Source organism: Myotis daubentonii, chromosome 12 (genome assembly GCF_963259705.1).
Source record: "Myotis daubentonii chromosome 12, mMyoDau2.1, whole genome shotgun sequence".
Classification (NCBI taxonomy): Eukaryota; Metazoa; Chordata; class Mammalia; order Chiroptera; family Vespertilionidae; genus Myotis; species Myotis daubentonii.
Window position 1 is genome coordinate 72,556,213 of NC_081851.1, and position 24,960 is coordinate 72,581,172.

Sequence of the window (24,960 nt, forward strand, 5' to 3'; positions counted from 1 at the left end):
CATTGATCGGCTGCCTCCTGTACTGGGGGTCGAGCCCGCAACCCAGGCATGTGCCCTTGGCCGGAATCGAACCTGGGACCCTTCAGTCCTCAGGTTGATGCTTTATCCACTAAGCCAAGCCGGCTAGGGCAAGAGGTTACCATCTTTGCCGTGACTGGTTTGGCTCAGTGGATAGAGCGTCGGCCTGCGGACTGAAGGGTCCCAGGTTTGATTCCAGTCAAGGGCATGTGCCTTGGTTGCGGGCCCATCCCCGGTGGGGGCTGTGCAGGAGGCAGCTGATCGATGTTTCTCTTTCATGTTTCTCTCTCATCGATGTGTCTAACTCTATATCCCTCTCCCTTCCTCTCTGTAAAAAAAATCAATAAAAATATTTTTAAAAAAAGAAAAAGAAAAAAAGGGGTTACCATCTTTACAAGCCCTGTCACTTAGGGGTCCTGTTTGCACAATTGCTGTGAGCCCTGGCACAACACCGAAGTTCAGATATATCCACAAATACTTGCTTTGTCATCTTTTGTCAGGGTGACTTTGGACAATTTATTGAGTCTCTCTGTATCTCTGTTCTTCATCTATAAAGTGGGGGTAATATGTCCTTCAAAGGATTTTTTGAGGAGTGATATAACGAATTAGAAAGGGTGCCTAGAAGTTAAAAGTTTGCTGTAGGTGTTAGTGACTATTAAGGAAATGACTGTGGATCATTACCTCCGTCACTAGGTTAACTGCTATGTTAGTTATCTACTGCTGTGTAACAAACTGCTCCAAAAACTTAACAATGTAAAACAATATATGTTTATTTTCTCACAGTTTCTGTGCGTCTAGGACCTGACCATGATTTATCTGGGTCCTCTGCTCGAGGGCCTTTCATAAGTCTTTAATCAAAAGGTCTCATCTGAAAAATCAAGTTGAGAGGGAGTTGCTTACAAGCTCATTTGCATGGTTGTTGGCAGGACTCAGTTCCTCGAAGGTTGTTACACTGAGGGTCTTGGTTCATCCCTGATAGTGGCTGGATGCCACCGTCAGTTCCTTAACGCTTGGGAAGAACAAGTGTGGGAGAAGAGCCAGAGAAGGAGTCTGCTGGCAAGATGGAAGTCACAACTGTAACCTAATTACAGAAATGGTAGTCCCATTACCTTTACGGTATTCTGTTTGTTAGAAGCAAACCACTAGGTCCAGCCCCCACCGAAGAGGAGCGGATTACACGAGAGCATGAACATTTAAGGAAAGGCTCCCTGGGGGCCGTGTCCCACCACTCCTACAGTTAGGAGTTCACTGGTGTGGTGTACCATCAAGCATGTAGAAACACACACATAATTTATTTCCCAGTCTAGGAAGTGACTTGGTCCTGTCAAGTGAAATGTAGCAAACTGATACGAAATAAAATTTTCGTTATTAGTTGTTCTGGGTGTTTTTAAAGCTTTAAAAACACTTTTAAAAGAGCACTTGCACATTTGAAATAATAATAGCATTACTGTTTGTGATGGCTAATTTTATGTGTTAACTGACTGGGATAAGGACACCCAGATAGCTGGTGAACATACTTGTGAATTTGTCTGTGAGGACGTTTCCAGGAGAGGTTATTGTTTGCACCAGTAGACTGAGAACAGAAGACCGATCCTCTCCCTGTGGTCTAGCATCGTGCAATCCTTTGAGGGACAAAAGAGAACAAAAACTCTGAGGAAGGGTGAATTCTTTCTCTCACTTCTTGAGCTGGGACATCCACTTTATCCTGCCCTAGGTCATTGGGTCTACGGGTTCTCAAGCCTTCAGACTCCAGGGCTCACACCGGTGGCACCCCCAGTTCTGAAGCCTGATTACACCACTGGCTTTCCTGCTTCTCAGCTTGCAGAGGGCAGATTGACTAATTGCATGAGCCAGGCCCGCCACTGAGTCTCCATATATATAATACATCTCCACGTATCTTCTATTGCTTCCGTTTCTCTGGAGAGCCTTGATGAGTAGTACACTATTGTATAAACACCGAGAAGATAATATTCCCTCCTGTGTCCTTCAGTTTATTGACTTAATCACAGATCTGTTCTTGGGGGTTTTGTCTGTTCGCTCCACACCCGTTCTGCATGTAGTGCATCATCTCTCTCATGCACCTGTGAGAAGAGTTGTTCTACACATTTGTTCGGAACCCACCTCCCTTTTTGACTCTCGTTCACAATGTCTGTCGGGGAAGAAGTACAAGGCACCTGAAGGTCAGTGTAGCTTCTTCCTAGGACTTCTTCAGCTTTAGGACTTTGTGATTCTTGCTCCACCTTCAGGTGCTCTTGCTTTTGTAGGAATCGTAGGGAAAAGGGGAAAGGAAGAGAAAACACGAGCTTAACCTAGTCTGTTTGTGGACACATAACTCACGCTGTGATTATAGAGTTTTCAGAGAGACATGTGAAACTGTGTTTTCTTAAGAAGGGTGTATTTTAGAAAATAACTCGTGCAATAAATTGTCCATAAAGGTCACTCGGGGTGAAGGGTGACCATCTGTATGATTTTTTTTTTGTTATTCAAAAGCTTTATCTGGTTTCAATTAGCTACATTGTTGAAGTCCCCCCAACCCTCTTTAGACACCTGGCCCAGTTAATTTTGGTGGTATGATCCCTGCCGAAGTGTTGAAATTTCAGTGTCTCTAGGCTACTCTACGACGGCACGGTGCCTGCATGCCTGAAGTTAGCATGACACGCTCCATTTAAGATGCATTTGACAATCAAATAAGTTTGTGTAAGCCAGTGTTGCAATCCCTAATCATTTTGCCAAAAATAAGTTAACTGTTATGTTTTATAACATATGAAGTGTGATAATAAGAAACTTGTGTTTCCATCTCTTCTGTTATTTTTACTGGAATATTTGACTCCCATAAGATTTTAAGGACATATGTGTAGTTTAGTAGCTGGTTTGCTTGGTTTTATTTTGGTTCAGTTCTTTACCATATTTTTGTAACTAATTATAGGAAACTTTGGTCTTAAAATCATTATTAGAGAATTATTGCACATTTTTAACATAGTCTGACCTATATTTTAAAATACTAAAAAAAAATAGCTCTTTTAAAAATCTGGCATTAAAGTATCTTTTTCTTTAAGCAAATTTGATACATAGAATTATAGAAATTCTTCATGTGCTTTGACAGTAAAGTTCAGAAGGAAGGATTTTAAAAGAGCGTGAGAAACTAGGTAATTAGAGAGCTGTTAAATAGTAGCTGTCATGACTTACAATAATAAACACGATTTTAGACTCATAGGACCTTAGCACTGAGATGGGCTTTAGAGACGGTCTAGTCCCATCTTTCATTTTATGGATGGGAACTGTGAGGAAAGTGCCTTGCCAGGACTCAGCCTTGGCTCTGTCTGACTCCAGGGTGGGGCCTGTTATATTAGCTGTGGGTACAGAGAGTCTAGGAAGCCGTTTGATAGCTCTTTCAACCTTGGGGTACTAGCAGAGCCTACAGCTGTTCCCGGAGTGTGCTCATGTGACTCATCACGTTTCGGCTCCAGGAATGAGAGACCCCATGAAGATTGCTCTAGCAGTTGGGGCGGGGCTAGGAGGTAACATAGAAACAAAGAAGTAGGAGTCCTATTCCTCTACCTAGAATCTTCTGTCTCTCAAGATCAATCCTTCATATGTTTAAAATGGACCATCTGATTTTGCCAATAAATTGTTTTTATAAATTTCAAGGTTGGGAGTTAAAAGCCCTTGATTCTGAGCTGGGCTCGGCACTGAGTCATGAAGTGAACTTCAATAATTTCACTTTTATTTTCCTCTAAGAACTTATATAATATTTAATGATACTACGTCCTCTCCTTCCAGAGGTATCAGATCCTTCAAAACTTAATTTTTTAATATTATTTGGCTTTCCTTTGGGGGGAAGGAAGCACAATAACATAGAGCTTCCTTTGTTGACAAAAATATCTGCTCTCTAAATGAAATTTCCATATTACTTAAACCCACTCCTTTAACCACTATACTGTTTTATCAAATTAGATAAAAATTTGTCTAAAATATATTACTTACTGATCTGCCTTCTTCAACAAGCATATTAATTATGGAGGAATTCGTGATTCAAGGACATCATTTTGATTGTGTGATTATACTACACAGTAAAATACAACTTCAGGGATTTTTCCTATGTCCTGAAATTTCTTCTCTGAAAGTGCTTTTTAAAAATATATATTTCTCATGTCTGTTTATTTTACAGTTTTTCTGTCTCCTCCCTTAGTGTTAGGTGCCACTTCTGTTTCCTACTTAGAATTTGTTGCTACTAGTTTGCTGTGGGTAAAGGAAATAGATAACAGAATTTTGTCTCAAATAAGAATGAACAGGTCTTAAATGAAGATATATGTGTAAAATTGACAAAATTAGTACATGGATTTGTCATTGTTCAGAACTTTTTTGTCTTTTGTTTCTTTGGGGAACCCCCACTCGTGTTCTTAGGTACTCACAAGTTTAGAGACTCAAAGTACACAGCAAGCACAGCCGAGAAGCTTGGAAAACTGTACTGAAAGGGTTAGGATAGCACATAGGTGCTGATTCAAGAGTACATACCATCTACATAAGGGGAAAATTGTAAGTTCAGATATTCTGCAAATAATGAGATTATTGAGAATGTGTGCTTCACTGTTCCGGTGGACCTTCACGTCTACAAAGCTAGAGATGCTCCTGAGAACATTCAGATAGCTTTACTAAGCTGTGTTCTGGAGAGAGAGTGGAGAGTAAGAAGTAATTCACTTGTCAAAATACTGTTGTCAGAGTCCTGTCCTTATATTAAGTGATAAGAAATGGAAGGCAGCCTGGCTAGTGTGGCTCAGTGGTTGAGCATCGACCCATGAACCAGGAGGTCACTGGTTCCATTCCCAGTCAGGGCACATGCCCGGGTTGTGGGCTGGATCCCCAGAAGGGGGTGTGCAGTAGGCAGCCAATCAATGTTTCTCTCATCAATGTTTCTCTCTATCCCTCTCCTTTCCTCTCTCTAAATATCAATAAAAAAGTATATAGATATAGATATAGATATAGATATAGATATAGATATAGATATAGATACAGTAAATGAGGAAGTACCATAGGCTCTGAGTGTTTTAAAGAGAGAGGTGGCTGCCAATTGGGAATATCAGACAAAGTGTGATGACAAAGGTGCTTGAACTGGAGAAGGACAGGTCAGAGTAGAAGGAGAGAATTTGATATTTTGGTGATAGGGAGTTGCTATGCATTGTAAGAAGTGGAAGCAGTATGAAAAAGGAGAAATGGTTATCACTGGGCACATGAAGAGAGCAGTGAATGGTCTGATTGGGATGCAGCATAGTGTACACAATGGGTGTGGGGGGCGGTGCGAACCTAGGCCCATAGAAGTGCAAGGACCAGAGAGTTTGGGCTACAGGCTTTGGACTCTACTTTCTGAACAGCAAGGAGCGACTCTTCAGTGATGATGATAGTCCCACATCAGGTAAAGTAATCGCTACTGAAAAAGAAGAATGAAATGGGAAGAGAGTGTAGAATAAAAAGTGAACAACCGCCGAAACCGGTTTGGCTCAGTGGATAGAGCGTCGGCCTGCGGACTGAAAGGTCCCAGGTTCGATTCCGGTCAAGGGCATGTACCTGGGTTGCGGGCACATCCCCAGTGGGGGATGTGCAGGAGGCAGCTAATCGATGTTTCTCTCTCATCGATGTTTCTAGCTCTCTATCTCTCTCCCTTCCTCTCTGTAAAAAATCAATAAAATATTTTTTTAAAAAAAGTGAACAACCAAGTGATAGGCGAGTTCACTAATCCAGATGAGAAATAAGACAGCATAAGGGATTTGCCAAGGGAAGTTGTTAAGAGACAAAAGAAACAGGTCGTAGATGCATAGTAGGGGAATGACTATTTGGTGGCAAGGAGTCTGAAGAAGAGGAAAAGGCAAAAGGTATCATAATTTTCCAGACTATTGGCTGCAGTCCATTGGTGGCTCCTGAAATCACCTCAGTGGGTTGCAACCAGCGATCAATCAAGACAGGGAGGACTACACTGCAGTTACACAGTGGCTTTTAACAATAAAGATTCATTTATTGCTCATGATACAAGTCTTTTGAGGGTAGGCTGCCCCCAGGTAGTTCTCTCCATGCACTCTTTTCCAGAATCCACACTGATGGAGTAACTTCTCTCTGGAATATTCCAGTCTCATGGCAGAGGATAAAAAAGGAAACAGTGAACCACACACTGTGTTTTAAAACTTCTGCTTGGAAGTGACTTTGTCACTCCTCACACTGCATTGGATGGAGCAACTTACATGACCAAGTCTGCCACCAATGGGCTGCGAAGTCTTTTCCTCTTCAGAGGAGAGAAGCATATGTTTGCAAACAAAACAGCATTTGAAAAAAAAATTATACACACACACACACACACACACACACACACACACACATATATATATATACATACATACATACATACATACATACACACACAGAGTAACTAAGAATAGAAAACATTAGAGTGTGTGGGGTTATAATAAAGGTAGGTATTGTGAAACTTTTGTTTCACTTCTTAGGAGTGTGTTGATGTCCTAGATTACAAATGTAGAATATATATCTTTCTGCGGGTCATTGTAAAAAAAAAGGAAAAACAAGGAATAGATTAGAATATACCACAAAAGCTAAGAGAAGAGAAAGAACATGTCGAGAGGGTTGTGGCTATGTGGTAGATTAAAGGTGGCCACGGACTCTTTGCCATTCCTCTCTCCAGAGGTGAAGTCTCTTTTCCTTCCCCTTTGAACTTGGGCTGGACATGTGACTGGCTTCACCAATGGGATGCAGTGCAAGTGCTGCTCTGGTACTTCCAAGCCTCGGGCACGGGGAGCTTCTGCTTCCTCCCTCTTGGAAGCCAGCTGCCACGTAAGAAGTCCAGCAGATCAGGGGGCACTCCCGTGAGTGAAACCTTGGACCTTCCAGCCTATCCATCTGCTACTGGTACAGCCATGGGAGTGAGCCATGTGGGGCCGAAGTCCAGCTGAACCCTGTTTGAATTCTGGACCCCACAAAATCAGAAAGAATAATCATCAGTGGTTTTAAACCATAAGTTGGGGGATGGCATGTTACGTAGCAATAGGTTGCAGAGTTGAGTGTAACAAAGGTAAAGAGAAAGGGACCTTGAGGCCTCTGGTATTATGCCGGGAGCCGGTCCATGCTTGCTGTTTCAAGGGACCTGGCATATATAGCATACGGTTCTTAATATGTTTGCTCACCTTCTTGGCGCTGTGTTTTAACCAAGGTCACCTCTCCAAGAAAGGTTGAATCCCCAGGTAGGGATTTTCCCCTGAAGTTAGGGAGGGGATGAAACTCCTTAACTAAGTGCCAGGCGGGTAGTTAATCAATTTAACTACAAACAATCATGCTTAAGCTACATAATCTTTACTCCCTGGAATGGAGATAAGAAACGCCCTAACCTTTGTAATAGAGATTGATAGGATTGAATCAACTGGTATAAATACAGTTGTAACAAGACAGAAACACTCAGAACTCAGAACAGAATCAAGAAGACAGAACCTACACGGAGCCTAGAGACAGAAGAACTTCGCTGGAGAGAGCATGCCGGAGGATCCTGGAGAGGGACTGGCCTCGGAGCCTAGAGACAGAGCCTAGCGGGAGAACATGGCAAGGGATCCTGGACTGAACCTGACTACAGAGATTGGCAGGAGAACCTGACTGGAACCTGGACACTGAACCTGACTGGAGAGCCTGGACAGAACCTGGCTGGAGAACCTAGGGAGATAACATGGCTACAGAACCTCGCTGGAAATCCGAAGCAGAACCTCTCTGGAGATCCGGGCTGGAGATCCTGGCTAGGCTGCTGATCAACTGAACGCTGTCTCCGTGACATTCCTTCTTCGCCGACTCCGTCCACACCTTTGGGGACCCCTGGACCTGCTGGGGCTGGACCCCGGCAGTATTAGTCATTGGAAGGTCACTGATGATGACCTCAAAGAGAGCATTTTTAGTGAAATAAGGAGAGGAAGTCGCAGGTGATAAATGGGTAGTTATCCAGGAATTGCCAGTAATGAAGAGAAGACAAAATGACAAGGAAGAAGCTGGTCAAAAGAATATGTTTGTCCTTAACTGGGAGGTAATTTAACATATGCCGAGGCAAGTCGCCAATGCAGAGAGAGATGTTGGAACGTTTGTTGGAGTGGATTTCCTTTGTTTGTCTTTTAAGCACACTTGAAAACTAGGAAAATTGAATTTTTCTTAATCTTTGACTGCATCCTTGCAAAAGTGTTTTTTCACCTTATACTTGGTTCTTCATTTGAATCTAGAAATCTAAAACAGTTTTTAAATTTGATGCAATGCCATTACTAACAATTATAACCAACATTCATTTGAAATTTGCAAAACATGTTCACATGTAACAAGGTCGTTTAATAACCTAATTTTCCCACTTCACAGATAAGGAGACTGAAGCTCCATGGAGTTATGTGTCTACCCACGTGTCAGTCAGCTAGTAAATGGCAGACCTGAGACTCTGCATTCTGTTTCCTAACCCTCCATTCTCTGCTTTTAGGTGGAGTGTTAGGTAGGAGGGTTATGGTTATAGATGGCTACAATAAGTTACCCTGACAAACGACCAAAATCTATTTGACCTAACCATAAGGTTTCTACTGTTGTTCTTTAATATTTGAGTTCTTCAAATACAAGGGGTGGGGGTGGAGAAGGAATTCAGTGGGAAGTAGGGGATGCTTTCAGGGAGAAATGTGAACATGTGAGAGCGATCTGGAGCAGAGAAGATAAAGGGAGTTGGTGTCGAGGCATGGGCCAAGGGCAGAGATTGAACTCAGAAGACAGTGCTCAGAATCCTAGAATTGAGCTGGGGGCAGAGGGGAGATAGAGTGTGACGGGAACTGGAGTATTCTGCAGAACAGTGCATAGTAGTTCCACAGTTGTGTCCATGTGGCCCATTCATTAGTGACCCCTGGCGTGTGGAAACCACAGGGATTGGGTAATCAACAACTACGCACTCTGGTTTGCGAAAGGCTCTCAATTTCAGAAAATAATAAATCCCCTATGCTGAGGAAAGTTTGTATTGAGTATGATAGAATGCTATTCAATCACTTATGGATTTATTTCAAGATATAGTTATGTTTATGAGTGTGCACACACATTATCTTTTCTGAACCACCCAGGAGACTGCCTTGCTGAAAACTAGACACATGGAAAGTTTCAACTTTTCAACTTCAGCCATTTTTAGTTATCTGCGTGTTTTTTAAAATCCTGAAATTGCTTTCAAAGTGGAAAAATTGTGTGGGCTTTTTTCATCTTTTCATAACTCCGAGAACGATTTAATATATTTTTCTCAAAGTTTGAGAGAAAAAAAATCACCTTTGGGCTGAAACCAAGCATGGAAAATTTCACCACAAAGGGCTAATTTTTTGGAAAGCTGCAAGAAAGTGAAAACAGGGGTTTATAATAGAACATTCTTCATGCATGTTAATACTTAGTGCTTTATCTAATGCATTTCATCTGAGAATTTCTGAACACTCTTCAGATTTAAATATTGAACCACTTGAGTATTTGTGTATCCGTGATCCTGTCAGATGTGGAAAATCCCCCTCATCCTCTCACAGGCCCAGGACACTGGGAGTTCGTGAGTGCGTTTAAAGGGATAGGTAGGGCGAATGAAGTGCAGTGGCTGCTAGCCAGAGAAACCTTGCGTTTACTGCCTGAACACATGCTGTCACCACCTCTTCCTGGCCCAGGAGTAGCTGTGAGTAGCTGTGAATGGGCTGTAATGGAGGACACTAGGCACTCGTGCAGCTGGCTAAGCCAGAGGTTCTCAAAGTGGCATCAGTGTCACTCAGGAACTTGTTAGAAATGCAGATTATTGGGCCCCACCCTGACCTGTTGCATCCAAAACCGTAGGGCTGGGAACGCCAATCAGTGTTCTTGACTAATGCTGCCGGTGATTCCGTTGGATGCTCAAGTTTGAGGACCACCAAGCCTGGGCTTTCCAAAGGCTTGGAACATGGGATGTCTTGAGATCAGTGGACAGTTAAGTCTGTCCTAATCCTTCCAGAACATGTCAGTTCTGCCTTAGATCATCCCTTGGAAGGAGGAGGATGCCAATCAAGTCCTTTAAAGGAGGGTTTTTCCATAGTTCATGTATTCTGGCTCTTTCCACCCATGACCTTCTCTCCAAGCGCAGCGACCCCTGGAATGAAGGTGCTGACGTCCGCTTGTTCAGGGAAACGGCACTACCAAGACGTATTTTCTCATTCCTTTGAGTTACCACGGTCAAACCTGGGTGGGACTATAGGTTTCATTTTCATTTCTTTGAAGTCTTTTTTTAAAAATTTTTTATTTTATTTAAAGTATTACGAATAGTAGTACATCTCTCTCTTTTCCCCCCCCATTGACCTTCCCCTTGCCTCCCCTACGCCCCCCCCACCCCCGCACATGCCCTCACCGGCCCCCGACAGTGTCTTGCGTCCATTGGTTATGCTTATATTTAAACAGCAAAGGTAGCAGAGGTATGTCAGCAGAAGTTGATTCAAGCCCTGAGCTTTTGTGCACAAGTTCTCAATCTTGTGTTTTGCAGTGGCCTCCTGCATTCCAGCAAGCTCTGGTGTCTATGTTATTGTCTTTTGGCACTGAGGTAGCTGAATACGTGGCAGTGTAACAGATTTTCAGAATATTCTTCTCATGATGGAAGTAACTAGTCTGTTGTATGAGGGCCTTTAGCTAATCACTGGTGCCCCAGTGTGTTGTAAGGATAGGGAACTCAGGCCTGGTCAAGGAAAGGTGTGTAAAGAGTTTAAAGGTTTATTCAGTTGTAGCCCATCTTACTGAAGCATAAATAGAGCTATCTAAGCTACTCTAGATGGAAAGGAAAGAGACTCCTTTTTTAATGGATCATTTAAATTTTTTATTATGAAAAATTTCAAGCTGAAAAATAAAAATAAGTGTGTAATGAATCTTCAGATATCCATTATCCAGATTAATAGAGCTACTAATATTTTATTACTTTTGCCTCATTTTTTTTCTTGAATACTTTCTGGTAAATTATATCCCTCAAAGCCCTAGCCGGTTTGGCTCCGTTGGTAGAGCATTGGCCTCCTGACCAAAGGGTCCTGGGTTCGATTGTGGTTAAGGACACGTACCTTGGTTGCAGGCTCCTCCCTGGTTCGGGCCCTGGTCGGGGTTTGTGTTTCTCTCACATCAGTGTTTCTCTCTTTCCCTCTCTTTTCCACTCTCTCTAAAAGATCAATGGAAATGCATCCTCCAGTGATGATTAACAAATACATAAATAAATATAGCCCTCAAAATATTTCACCCTTAAGTAATTCAGTATGCATCTTTTAAAAGGAACTTTTCTTATATAACTGTCATGTCATTATCACACCTGATAAAGTTAATGGCAGTGCTTTGATATCAGCTGATACAGCCCAGATCAGATTTTCTTTGTCCTTAAATGTCTTTTTACAGTCTGTTTGCAGGATCTTTCTTTAAATTAAAGGTTTTTCTTTCCAGTTATAAAAGTTAATGTATTTGTAAATTTCAGGAAAGTGGGAAAGTAAGTAAAAGTAAATGTGCCTTTGAAGATTACTGTAGTATCGAGAGTACTTAACATACTAACTCTACCACAGATTGCCTTTATAACTCAATAACTAGCTTCTTAAAGCAGAATGTGAAATGGTTTAAAGTAAGGTATTTGTTATAGAAAAATTTGGTGTAAGAGTTTGTGATTTTATATGGGTCACTTTAAAACCTGTCCCTGAGTGTCTGTGCTTAGATCAGAGAAGATAATAAAGATAAGAAAAAAAGGATAACTTGCTGGTTTTGCACTGTTATTTATATTTATCAAGATGTAAATATTTATTTAAGATACTGAATTCTCTTGTAGATATTTAAAGTAAAGATTGAATTATTAGCTGATTTACTATGGTTATTACTATATTACTACAGTTATAATTTATGGATCTTATTTAATCCTTTTAACCACTCTGGGAGGGCTATAACTATTCCCATAGTGTACATTAGGAAACTGACTTAGGAAGGGCAAAAGTAACTTGCTCGAGGTTAAACAGCTAAGTAAGCATCTGCTAAGATTTGAACCGGTGTGTTTGACTCCAGAGTCCATGTTCCTGGCCACTAGGCTAAAACATTAACTTATTATAACAGCTTCTTTGATAAAGGTACAAAGAACATGAACAGATAACTCACTGAAGAAATAGCTAATAAAAATCTATCAAATACTCTGTAGGTAGCACCATGTGTCACATAGTACTTAATAAATTAACATATGGTAGGACTTAATGTCTACTTATTAAGTATAGTAGTACTTCCTAATGTTTAATGAGTGTCTCTCGACAGTTATCAAAATGAGCTGCTACTATTGCAGTATTTAAAAGAAAAGTTCAGTGTTGTGTGTGTATACTTCTGTAGAAAGTCTGAACAGGTAAACACCAGGGAGCATATAATGGTGATCTCTGGAGTTAGAGGTAAGGGTGTATTGGAGGTGGAGACTCTACATTGGTTCTTCTTTATACAATGATCATGTGGTATCAGAAAAAAATAACTCCTATAAAATGTGTTCATAACCCTTGAACCTACTAATTATTTTCTTTGGAATCTATATTAAGAAAATCTTAATGATAGAAAACACTCGGGTACAAAAATATTATTTGTTGTAACAAAAAAATTGAAAACATCCTAAAGTCTGACTTGAAAGGGAAGGTTAAGTAGAGTATGGAATGTGAATTATTAACATTACTAGAGGCCCAATGCACGAGATTCATGCAAGGGGCTTGGCCCTCGCAGCCCTGGCCAGCCCTCGCAGCCCTGGCTTCGTCCAAAGGTCGTTCTGCTGCTAACTAGCATATTAGCTCTTTATTATATAGAATATCTTCAAAAGGCCCTGTAATACATAAAAGTTAATTATAGAATAGATGTGAAGCTACATAGAGAATATATATCAAAAGAAAACATACATTAAAAAGTTTGAAAATAAAATTACCAAAATGAATATAGTAGCTATATTTGGGGTGTGAGTTTTGGGGTGATTTTTTTTCTATTTAATTTTTAAATTTCCTTTAATTCTCTATTTTACATATATATATATATATATATATATATATATATATATATATATATATATATATATATCAGAAGCCCAGTGCACGAAATTCGTGCACGGGGTGGGGGGGAGGGGGGTCCATCAGCCCAGCCTGAACCCTCTCGCAATCTGGGACTCCTTGGGGGATGTCTGATCATCTGTTACACCACTGCCTAAACTGGCAGTTGGACATCCCTCGATCCCTGCCGGTTCGGGCCTAAATTGGCAGTCGGACATCCCTCTCGCAATCCGGGACCACTGGCTCCTAACCGCTCGCCTGTCTGCCTGCCTGATTGCTCCTAACCACTCGACTGCCACCTGATGCCCCTAACTGCTCGCCTGCCTGCCTGATTGTCCCTAACCACCTCTGCCTCGCCCCCCCACCCACCCCTGTGGTTTCATCTGGAAGGTTGTTTGGCTGCCCGGTGTAATTAGCATGTTACACTTTTATTATTATAGATATTTCTTCATTATTATAGTTATTTAATGATTATGCATTTTTTTTATTTAAAAAAAATTTTTGATGTATGACTTCATAGCAGAAAGCTGGTTCAGGAGAAAGTTTTGATCATCTGTTACACCACGATAGATAACAAATACAAGGGAAATTAATTGCTCAGGTGAACTTCATGGTATCTCTGCAGTAAAACCCACTGTTAAGACCAGGAGTGGCACTAAGTCAGGAGCAGCATTTTTGCCAGTAGCAGCCATCCTAGCCTCTTCCCCTGTCTTACCTAATCTTCCTGTTCTACTCAATTTGTAGGACAGGCATGCCTTTTGATGGCCTGCCTCATGATTGTTACTTGAATGTGATAACAGAATTGGAGGTTGGGATTGGCATCATCATTCATCCTACCACTAGACAGAAGCAGACCGTATTCAAAACACAGCCCTAGCTGGTGTGGCTCAGTTGGTAGAGCTTTGTCCCATGTACTGAGATTTGTCGGTTTGATTCCCATTTGGGACCCATGCCCAGGTTGCAGGTTCATCCCTGCTGGGGGGCTTGTGGGAAGCAGCCAATCGATGTGTCTCTCTCATTGATCTTTCTCTCTCTCTAGAATAAATAAAAACATTTTTAAATACAGGCATGTTCACATTTCATCAGATCATGAGGTTCATAGAGATAAAGACTTTAAAGGCTCTGGGATATGAATAGGTGGCTCATGCTAAGACAGAGGTGTTGTCTTTCATAAATATACTAGGGGCCCAGTGCATGAAGATTCATGCACTGGGCAGGAGGGGGTCGAGGGGGGGTGCCTCAGCCCAACCTGCACTCTCTCCAATCTGGGAATTTCTGTCTGTCTTTGCAATCATATGAGTGAATTGTCTGAGACTCCCCCAATTCAGTTTGGTTTGTTGCTCACAGATTAATAGAGGCATTTTTTTTCTTTGCTTCATTGGTGGAGATTTCCTGAAAGTTTTAGGATATCTTCCCTTTAATTTTTCCTAGGCACTCTGATTTTACTTATGTCTCTCACCTTTGCTTTCCCTCCATCCCCAACTGCAATAGTAACTTGCTCCAGGCTCACTTTGCTCTAGTGTCTAGATCCGTCTGCCACCAGAACTATGATTCCCAGCATTCCTGGTGCTCCCTGCGCTCTGGGCTTCTGCTTCTGGTCCTGGGGCTGCCACCGGCTCTCCTGCTCTGCTCTCCGTCCAGTGACGGAGGGAGCCACGTCCCCCCAAGGAAGCGACCGAGAGAGAGCCACGCCCCCCCCCAAGCTGCTGGCTCTCCCACTCTGCTCTGTGTATGCAAAATACCCACCATCTTTGTCGGGTTAATTTGCATACTCCTCATTGGCTGGTGGGCGTGGCTTGAGCGTAGCAAAGGGATGGTTAATTTGCATGTTTCTCTTTTATTATATAGGATATTTCAGAGCAGAAGGGAGAGGGAGAGAGAGATAGAAACATCAATGATGAGAGAGAATTAAATTAAATCCCTCCCAGGGATTGAGCCCACAACCCGGGCATGTGCCCTTTCAGTCCATAGGCTGACGCTCTATCCACTGAGCCAAACCATCTAGGGCAGGTGTTGTATTTTTGAATACCCTTGCAGTTGGATGGATACAGGTCTGGAAAACATAGCTGGCACCTTGCTACATTTAGACATTGTTATGCTAATTAAGTGGGTGTTCACAGAAGAGCAAATTCATAGAGTCTCAGTGGACAGAGCATAACAGAGAAGAGGTAAACATGGAAACGAGTGCAAACAGATGAGCAAAATTCTGTGAAATTTTTTGGGTGGCTATTGTTTATGCCAGCAAGAAGATTCTTTTTAGATCTATCAGTTTGTAGAGATGAAAACTATGAATGTGATCTTTCAGGAAGGGAAGAGCTGTCTAATATGGTTACCCAGTGTGCATGAGGCTGTTTCACCCTCCCTTCTTGCTCGGGTGGAAAATCTGTGAACAATATGCATCGTAGGCCACACAAAAATTCCCTGAAGTGGAAAAAGCCTAGCAGGCACCGTGTGAAAGATGCTTCACAAGAATAAAACGTGGCTGCTTTAAGACCTTGCATTCTAGGCCAGGTCAGGCTGATTGGGTTTGGTTGGGGAAATGCCAGATTATCAGGTCTCAGAGAGGTATATTGATGAATGGATAGGGACTGAAACCAGCATCATTTCTGGCAACTTGTCCCTAGGAAACCAGACAGTAAATCATTTCCCAGTGTCAGCCCTACAGATCCACAGGGAGTACACATCAATGAAGTCTGTCAACAAGTTCAGAAGCTCCATCTCAACAATTTTAATTTATCTCCTCACCAGTGAGTTATGGGAGCCTCTGCAGTAAGCCAAACCAAGTGTTAGAGACCCAGCCTTTCCTCTTCCATAACCTACCACCCTCAGAAACATGCCGGGACTCCTGGTGCCCTGGTGCAGAGGAGACAGGCTCTGAGGCCTTCAGCAATGTCATATGAATGATTATTTCATAAAAACTTAGGGACAGATCCCAATTATCTGGGTGCCAGGGGACTTCTTCTCAAGGTCCTCTGAGGAAGGTGGCCTCATGGTGTCTCCTTCCGTCACAGTCCCTCTCTCTGCCCTAGACATGCCTAGTGCTGCCTCCTAACTATTATTATTTCTTGTTGTCTACTTCCTTTCTGCTTTGTTCTACCACCACCTAACTGGTGCCTCTGTCCATCTTTTAAAATCAGTCATCTCAAATGCAAACTCCTACGCGAACTCTTTTCCCAATTCTTCCCATTATTTCTACCATCCTTCCTTTGTAACCCTTTTTCTCATAATTCTTATATATTCTACCTTGTATGATAGGCATTGCATATTTATTTGATTTTTCCTATTAAATTTTTGAGGCTTTCTTTTTTAAATTGAGGTATAACTTACACACAATAACTTTTTTCTCTCCCTACTTCAATTTAAACATATTCTTATCCTCACTTTAACTATGTATGAACTGCTTTTAAACCCATCTATGGCATTCTCAATTTCAGTTATTCATTTTTTTGCTTATAGAATTTCCACTTCGTTATTTTTATAATTACCAGTTCCTGAAATTCTACATCTTGTTACTTAATTTGATTACATTAATTACAGTTATTTTAAAGTTTATGTCTGACTTTATTCTCCTTTGTACTGTCAATAATTTTAAAAGTACAATTTTTATTCTTAAAATATAAAAACTCAGAGATGACATATTTGAAATAAAAATAAAGATTGTGTCTGATCGTTCTAGTATCTAAGTCTCGTGCAGTTTTGTACTAGTTGGGGTTCTCCAGAGAAACTGAACCAATGGGACGTGTGTGTATCTACAGAAAGAATTCGACTAGAGGGAAGTGGCTAACACCATTACGGAAACTGACAAGTGCCAGGATCTGTAGTCAGTAACCTGGAGACCCAGGAGAGGTGGTGATGTATGCTCTAGTCCAGTGATGGCGAACCTTTTGAGCTCGGCGTGTCAGCATTTTGAAAAACCCTAACTTAACTCTGGTGCCGTGTCACATATAGAAATTTTTTGATCTTTGCAACCATAGTAAAACAAAGACTTATATTTTTGATATTTATTTTATATATTTAAATGCCATTTAACAAAGAAAAATCAACCAAAAAAATGAGTTCGCGTGTCACCTCTGACACGCGTGTCATAGGTTCGCCATCACTGCGAAAGCTGTCAAGCCCAAGGTCCAGGAAGAGCAGATGTTTCCCTTTGAGTCCAAAGGCAGAAGAAAAGGCAGTTTCCAGGTCAGGGGCAGCTGTAGAGGGACTTCTCTCTCATGGTTTTTCTGCTTATTTGGGCCTCCCACTGATTGGATGCGGCCCACCAGCATTGGGAGGGCAATCTGCTCTGCTTGGCCTCGCAGCTCGGATGTTAGTCTCATCCAAAACACCCTCACAGACACACTCAGAATAGTGTTTGACCACATATCTGGCCACTCTTGGCCTGTCAAATTGACACAGAAAATTAACCATCATGGCTTGGTGAGGTGGTTGTTTTTTTAATTGAATACCTATCATTATGTATGAAAAGTTGTATTGACAATAGGAGGCTCCTGTTTTCCTCCAGGGCGGGTTTGCTTTTGCTGTTGACCAGCAGTTTTAGTAAGGACCAGTGACTTTACTGCCTTCGGGACTGGGCGAAACCAAGCTCCCTCCGTGAGGACGGGTCTGCTTCCCGTTCATCACTGTGCCTGGGGGTGGCCCCTTACTGGGTCCCACTGAGAGCCCAGGGTGCTTTCTTTTCACTGGGCACCCAGCACCCACATTTTGACACTTGAGCCAAAGAAAACTTCTAGAAACCCCGTTTAGCTTCTTGCTCTTTTAGCTGTTGCTGGCAAATCGGTCAATAATGAAGACGAGCGATTTCAGCACACCTCTCTGAGTTCCATTGTTCTCTAGAATTTTGGCCTTTCGGATCACCTCTGCCTTTGATGCTTTCAAAAGCACTTTAAATAAATACTTTTTCCAGCTTTCCTAATGTTCTTGGCAGGAAGATTGCTCTGCAGTAGCTGGTCTGCCACCCCCACCCCCGCATCCACTGTTACCAGCTGTTGTTGCCTAGCTTCAAGTTCTTCAGGCTTTGCCACTGAGAAGTATGCCAGTTCGAGTTTTGTATTCTTTTGGGGACCTGTTTTTCCTCTGGACAGTTTTAGAATCTTTATCCCCATGATTATGTTTTACGATGATATTTTGTGGATTGTTTATCCTTTTTCATCTGGAAATTGGCATGCTAACATACTGAAAACTTCTCTAGTATTTTTTTTTTCTCTTTGTTTTCTCCATAAATGATTCTCTGGATTTATTTTGGTTTCCATTGTCCATCTCTGTTTTTTTGGTGTGTTTTTTAATTTTTGGTTGTATACAATGAGAAATGTGGGTTATTTTCCCAATTATATCTTGGAATTTATCTCATTGAACTTTGGATTTCAGCCTTCATGCAAATATGTTCTGAGATAATTTCTTATTTTTTGTTCCCGTTTTGTGTTATCCTTTCTATTATTTCATGGCTCACTCACACTCTCTGAGGACGACAAATATTTGGAGTTTTGCTGTACTCTTGCATTGTCTCTGTTCATCTGAATCCCTTTGCTCATGTTTTGTTTGTGTTAATCTGACTACTGTAATTGAAGCTTTCCTGAAATCCTGACATTCCTTCGTTATCTGCTTCTATTTAAGAAAGAAGCAGTGAAAATCCTGGGAGGTTTTGGGTGGAAGTGAGTCTGGTCAGCTAGTCAGCATCACTGCAGGGTGTTGGACAGGTGTCCTGACATGTTGGGCGCCGTTCCCCAATGTTGTGATCTGTATGTTTTTCTCTGGAGCCATTCAGTTTCTCAAAAGACAAAAAAAAGTTCAGATCTCCTGCCTGAGGGCAGCATCATCAAAGCAAAACAGCACAGGAGTCTGGGTTTTTAGGTGGGAGTGTCAGCACTTAGTGTTTGGACTTTCATTTAATCCTTTTCATGGTGGCCTTTTCCGCCCCCTGTCTCTATGCCCAGTGTACCCAGGTAAAGAAGCTCTCTCTTTCAATTTTATACAGAACCCTCTAGGCCTGAGCTGGCATGGGGAGGAGGACTTGCTTGGAGGTTCAGGACGAGGCAGTCATCTTGCGGGACCCAGTGCCCCTCACCAAACCCATTCACGCTGCCATGTGTCATGCACTGCTGCTGCACCCGCTCCAGACTTAGAGCACGAAGGAAGCTCAGTCCCCCCAGAGTTCAGTCTGCTAAGGGGGAGATGGTAATCAACATACAGGTATGCATGAATCAGTGTGTCCGAAGGTGACACTCCCTTGATAAGAAGAGTAGATGCAAGATAAAGGGGATTGGAAGTGCCATGGCTGCAGGATAGAGGGCAGTGGTGGACTGTACTTTATTTTTTGACAATTTATTTGGAAATAACTTCAAACTCACAGAAAAGTTACAAGAATAAGAATAGTACATAGACCGAAACTGGTTTGGCTCGGTGGATAGAGCGTCGGCCTGCGGACTGAGAGGTCCCAGGTTCGATTCCGGTCAAGGGCATGTACCTGGGTTGCGGGCACATCCCCAGTGGGAGATGTGCAGGAGGCAGCTGATCGATGTTTCTCGCTCATCGATGTTTCTAACTCTCTATCTCTCTCCCTTCCTCTCTGTAAAAAATCAATAAAATATATTTAAAAAAAAAAAAAAAGAATAGTACATAGAACACCATATACATTTAACCCAGGTTTATTACTGTTAATATTTAACCTCATTTGCTTTGCCTCTCCCCCTCCCCGTTTGTCTCCATCTGTCTCTCTCTCTCTTTCTCCCTCATACACACACACACACCCACACCCACACACACACACACACACACACGATGGGGGAAGAGAGAGAGCAAGTGTATCTGCAGTTGGTCCTCATCTGCGGGTTCTGCATCTGTGGATTCAACCAATAGCAGATCAAAAATATTCAAAATGAAAGAATTCCAGAGAGTTGATCCTGAAACAGTACTGTATAGCAGTGATGGCGAACCTTTTGAGCTCGGCGTGTCAGCATTTTGAAAAACCCTAACTTAACTCTGGTGCCGTGTCACATATAGAAATTTTTTGATATTTGCAACCATAGTAAAACAGAGATTTATATTTTTGATATTTATTTTATATATTTAAATGCCATTTAACAAAGAAAAATCAACCAAAAAAATGTCAATATTTGACAAAGGAGACAAGAACATACAATGGAGTCAAGACAGTCTCTTCAATAAATGGTGTTGGGAAAATTGGATAGATACATGCAAAAAAATGAAACTAGACCACCAACTTACACCAAACACAAAAATAAACTCAAAATGGATAAAGGACTTAAATGTAAGACGGGAAACCATAAAAATACTAGAGGAATCCAAAGGCAACAAAATCTCAGACATATGCCGAAGCAATTTCTTCACCGATACATCTCCTAGGGCATTGGAAACTAAAGAGAAAGTAAACAAATGGTACTACATCAAAATAAAAAGTTTCTGCACTGCAAAAGAAACCATCAACAAAACAACAAGAAAGCCCACTGCATGGGAGAACATATTTGCCAATGTAATCACCAATAAGGGTTTAATCTCCAACATTTATAGGGAACTCATACAACTTAACAAAAGGAAGATAAACAACCCAATCAAAAATGGGCAAAGGACCTTAATAGACACTTTCAAAAGAGGACATTCAGAAAGCCAAGAGACATATGAAAACATGCTCAAAGTCACTAATCATCTGAGAGATGCAAATCAAAACAACAATGAGGTACCATCTCACACCTGTCAGAATGGCTATCATCAACAAATCAACAAATGACTAGTGTTGGAGAGGATGTGGAGAAAAAGGAATCCTCGTTCACTGCTGGTGGGAATGCAGACTGGTGCAGCCACTGTGGAGAACAGTATGGAGTTTCCTCAAAAAACTAAAAATGGAACTCCCATTTGACCCAGTGATCCCACTTCTAGGAATATATCCCAAGAAGCCAGAAACACCAATCAGAAAGGATATATGCACCCCTATGTTCATAGCAGCACAATTTACCATAGCTAAGATCTGGAAACAGCCTAAGTGCCCATCAGTAGATGAATGGATTAGAAAACTGTGATACATCTACACGATGGAATACTATGCTGCTGTAAAAAAAGAAGGAATTTTTACCATTTGCAACAGCATGGATGGAACTGGAGAGCATTATGCTAAGTGAAATAAGCCAGTCAAATGAAAGAAAAATACCACATGATCTCACTCATTTATGGATAATAAAGACCATTATAAACTGATGAGCAAAAATAGATACAGAGGCAGAGCAGCATCAAACAGACTGTCAAACTACAGTGGGAAGGCTGGGGAGGATTGGGAGGCGGGAAGGGGGGGTAAGAAATCAATTGAAGGACTTGTATGCATGCATATAAGCATAACCAATGGACATAAGGCACTGGGGGGTAGGGGAGCCCGGGGGAATGTCAAGGGGAGAAAAAAAAAGGAGACCTATGTAGTGCTCTTTGTAATACTTTAAGCAATAAAAAAAATAATAAAAAAATGAGTTGGCATGTCACCTCTGACACGCTTGTCATAGGCTCACCATCACTGCTGTATTGCAACTATTTACATGGCATTTACATTGTATTAGGTATAAGTAATCTAGAGATAATTTAATGTATATGGGAGCATGTACATAGGTTATATGCAACAACCCTATCCTATCTAATAAAAGACAAAAAGGGTAATTAACCGTACCTCCGCTATGCTTCCCATTGGCTAATCGGCAAGATATGCAAATTAACTGCCAACAAAGATGACGCCGGCAGCCACGCAGCTGAAGCGAGCAGGAGGTTTGCTTGCTCCAGTGATGGAGGAAGCCAAGGTTCCCTGCCTGCCGCGGCCCGGCTCTGAGCTCCGAAAGCAACAAAGTTTCAATTATAGAAGCCAGACAAACCCCAGATACCTGCTTTCAGCCAGCGGCGGCCTCAGACCTGGGAGCGCCAGTGAAGGCAACAGAGTTCCAATTATAGAAGGTAAATAAATCCCAGAATAAAAAAAAAAAAGAAAGAAAAAAAAGGAGAGGCTGGGAGCTTCAGTCACAGGCCAGACTGAAAACGGCTCTCAGCCCCTCACCCAGATTGGCCAGGCACCCCAGCGGGGACCCCCACCCTGAAGGGGGTGTGACTAGCTGCAAACAGCCATCAGCCCCTCACCCAGGCTGGCCAGGCACCAAGCAGGACTCCCACCCTGATCCGGGATACCCTTCAGGGCAAACCAGATGGCCCCCACCCGTGCACCAGGCCTCTATCCTATATAGTAAAAGAGTAATATGCAAACTGACCCTAACAGCAGAAAGACTGGGAATGACTGGTCACTATGACACACACTGACCACCAGGGGGCAGACACTCAATGCAGGAGCTGCCCCCCGGTGGTGAGTGCGCTCCCACATGGGGGAGCTCTGCTCAGCCACAAGCCAGGCTGATGGCTGCCAGTACAGCGGTGGTGATGGGAGCCCCTCCTGCCTCCTCAGCAGTGATAAGGATGTCCGACTGCAGCTTAGGTCTGCTCCCTGCTGGCAAGTGGACATCTCCTGAGGGCTGCCTGTCTGCCAGAGGGATATCTGATTGCCAGCTTAGGCCCAATGCCCTGGGGAGCAGGCCTAAGCCAGCAGGTGGTCATCCCCCAAGGAGTCCCAGACTGTGAGAGGGCACAGGCCGGGCTGAGGGACCACCCCCCCCCCAGTGCACAAATTTTTGTGCACTGGGCCTCTAGTTTTATATAAGTGACTTAAGCATCTGTGAATTTTTGAATCTGGAGGTTCCTGGAACCAATTCCCCACGCGGATACCAAGGGACAAAAGTGTGTGTGTGTTTCTTTCTGAACCATTTGAGTGTAAGTTGAATATAATATATCAGGGTCCTTACCCCTTTTGAGATGAATGGACTTTGTAGTTGCTCACTAATATTTGAACTGGTAACAGAGTACCCGATTCCCATTTCCCTCATACAGCATTTTCAGATACAATGGAGCATTTTTTAATTGATAAATCAGGGACCCGTTGTCAAACAATGCAGTGTTTTGCTTCTGGACCACTTAGAGTACTCCAGCTCCAAGTTTAAGGAATTGCCAAAGAGTAGTTTTTCAGTTAGCAAAGTCATCCTTTCAAATTCTGTGTAGCTTTGCCTTTGGAAACCAAGAAAAAGCTGATATTGCCCAAGACGCTAGTATCATGTGGGAGTTTTGTAGCTGTAGGCATGAGGGTGCATTTGGTATTGTCTCCAATCACTGAATTCTGAGGCTGTCTGGGGAACACGTTTCATTTTGAAATGACAGATGCCCTGTAGTAGCTTGTGGGACCACAGAGCAGCTGTGAAGAGTGATCTGCAGCGGGCCTGTGGACACTCTTCTTTCTGTTTGAGTTCTTAGAGATTCTGAACCTGAAGGACTCAGAGTGCATTTCAGGAAATTGTAAGCTGAGCAGAAGAGCATTTTGCATTAAAAGTAAAAGAAATGGCAAAAGCTTAAGAAGAATAGTCCGTAGGAAAATTTTGAAGCTATGTTTCCATTAAGTGTAATCATAAGTTATATAAATATCTCTGTAAATATGCAAGCATTCTATGTAATTAGCAACCCTGACATGTAGATTAAATGCATGAAATGGCTTTTTTTATATTAAGGTAATTAAAGTATAGGAAAATCTCTGCCCCAAGAGGTCTGAGAGTAATTCACATGAATGGAAAGTGGTAAAAATGGTCAGTTTCATGAATGCCATTTATCTTAAGCAAAGCTTATTGAAATGGCATAATTTTTTTTATTGGATATGAGATTTTTTTTTCTTTTTTCTTTTTTCTTTTCTTGTTTAAAGTATCACAAATAGTAGTACATATGTCTCCTTTTTTTTCCCCCATTGACCTTCCCCTGGCCTCCTCAAACCCCACACATGCCCTTATTCCCCCCCCCCCCCCGCCCAGTGTCTTGTGTCCATTGGTTATGCTTATATGCATGCATATAAGTTGTTCGATTGATCTCTTACCCCCCCCCCAACACTCCCCAGCCTTCCCACTGTAATTTGACAGTCTTGTTCGATGCTTCTCTGCCTCTGTATCTATCTTTTTGTTCATTAGGTTATAATGTTCTTTATTATCCATAAATGAGTGAGATCATGGGGTATTTTTCTTTCACTGCCTGGCTTATTTCACTTAGCATAATGCTCTCCAGTTCCATCCATGCTGCTGCAAATGGTAAGAATTCCTTTTTTTTTTTTTTATAGCAGCGTAGTGTTCCATTGTATATATGTATCATAGTTTTCTAATCCACTCATCTGCTGATGGGCATTTAGGCTGTTTCCAAATCTTGGCTATTGTAAGTTGTGCTGCTATGAACATAGGGGTGCATATAACCTTTCTGATTGGTGTTTCTGTTTTCTTGGGATATATTCCTAGAAGTGGGATCACTGGGTCAAATGGGAGTTCCATTTTTAAATTTTTGAGGAAACTCCATACTGTTTTCCACAATGGCTGCACCAGTCTGCAGTTCCACCAGCAGTGCACGAGTGTTCCTTTTTCTCCACATCCTCTCCAACACTTGTCATTTGTTGATTTGTTGATGACAGCCATTCTGACAGGTGTTAGGTGGTACCTCATTGTTGTTTTGATTTGCATCTCTCAGATGATTAGTGACTTTGAGCATGTTTTCATGTGTCTCTTAGCCATCTGTATGTCCTCTTTTGAAAAGTGTCTATTTAGGTCCTTTGCCCATTTTTGATTGGGTTGTTTATCTTTCTTTTGTTAAGTTGTATAAGTACCCTATAAATTATGGAAATTAAATCCTTATCGGATGTAACATTGGCAAATATGTTCTCCCATGCAGTAGACTCTCTTATTGTTTTGTTGATGGTTTCTTTTGCGGTGCAGAAGCTTTTATTTTGGTGTAGTCCCATTTGTTTATTTTCTCCTTAGTTTCCACT

General features: G+C 42.0%; 1 protein-coding gene across 7 annotated transcripts in view; it reads left to right on the top strand.

The window, feature by feature from the left end:
- The window catches only part of LDAH (lipid droplet associated hydrolase), an 87,850-nt gene that overhangs the window by 26,220 nt on the left and 36,670 nt on the right, over nucleotides 1–24,960 (top strand). Inside the window, exon 5 of one of the 7 annotated variants that reach the window (XM_059660459.1) lies at nucleotides 19,057–19,275. The exons of 4 other annotated variants lie outside the window; for them this stretch is intronic. In XM_059660459.1, the coding sequence (XP_059516442.1) occupies nucleotides 19,057–19,260 (204 nt within the window). In that variant the 3' untranslated portion in view covers nucleotides 19,261–19,275. Of the gene's footprint in view, nucleotides 1–801; nucleotides 1,108–1,150; nucleotides 1,339–19,056; nucleotides 19,276–24,960 lie in introns of those variants that run through there. 2 more of the 7 variants (XM_059660460.1, XM_059660461.1) reach the window with 2 other exon arrangements.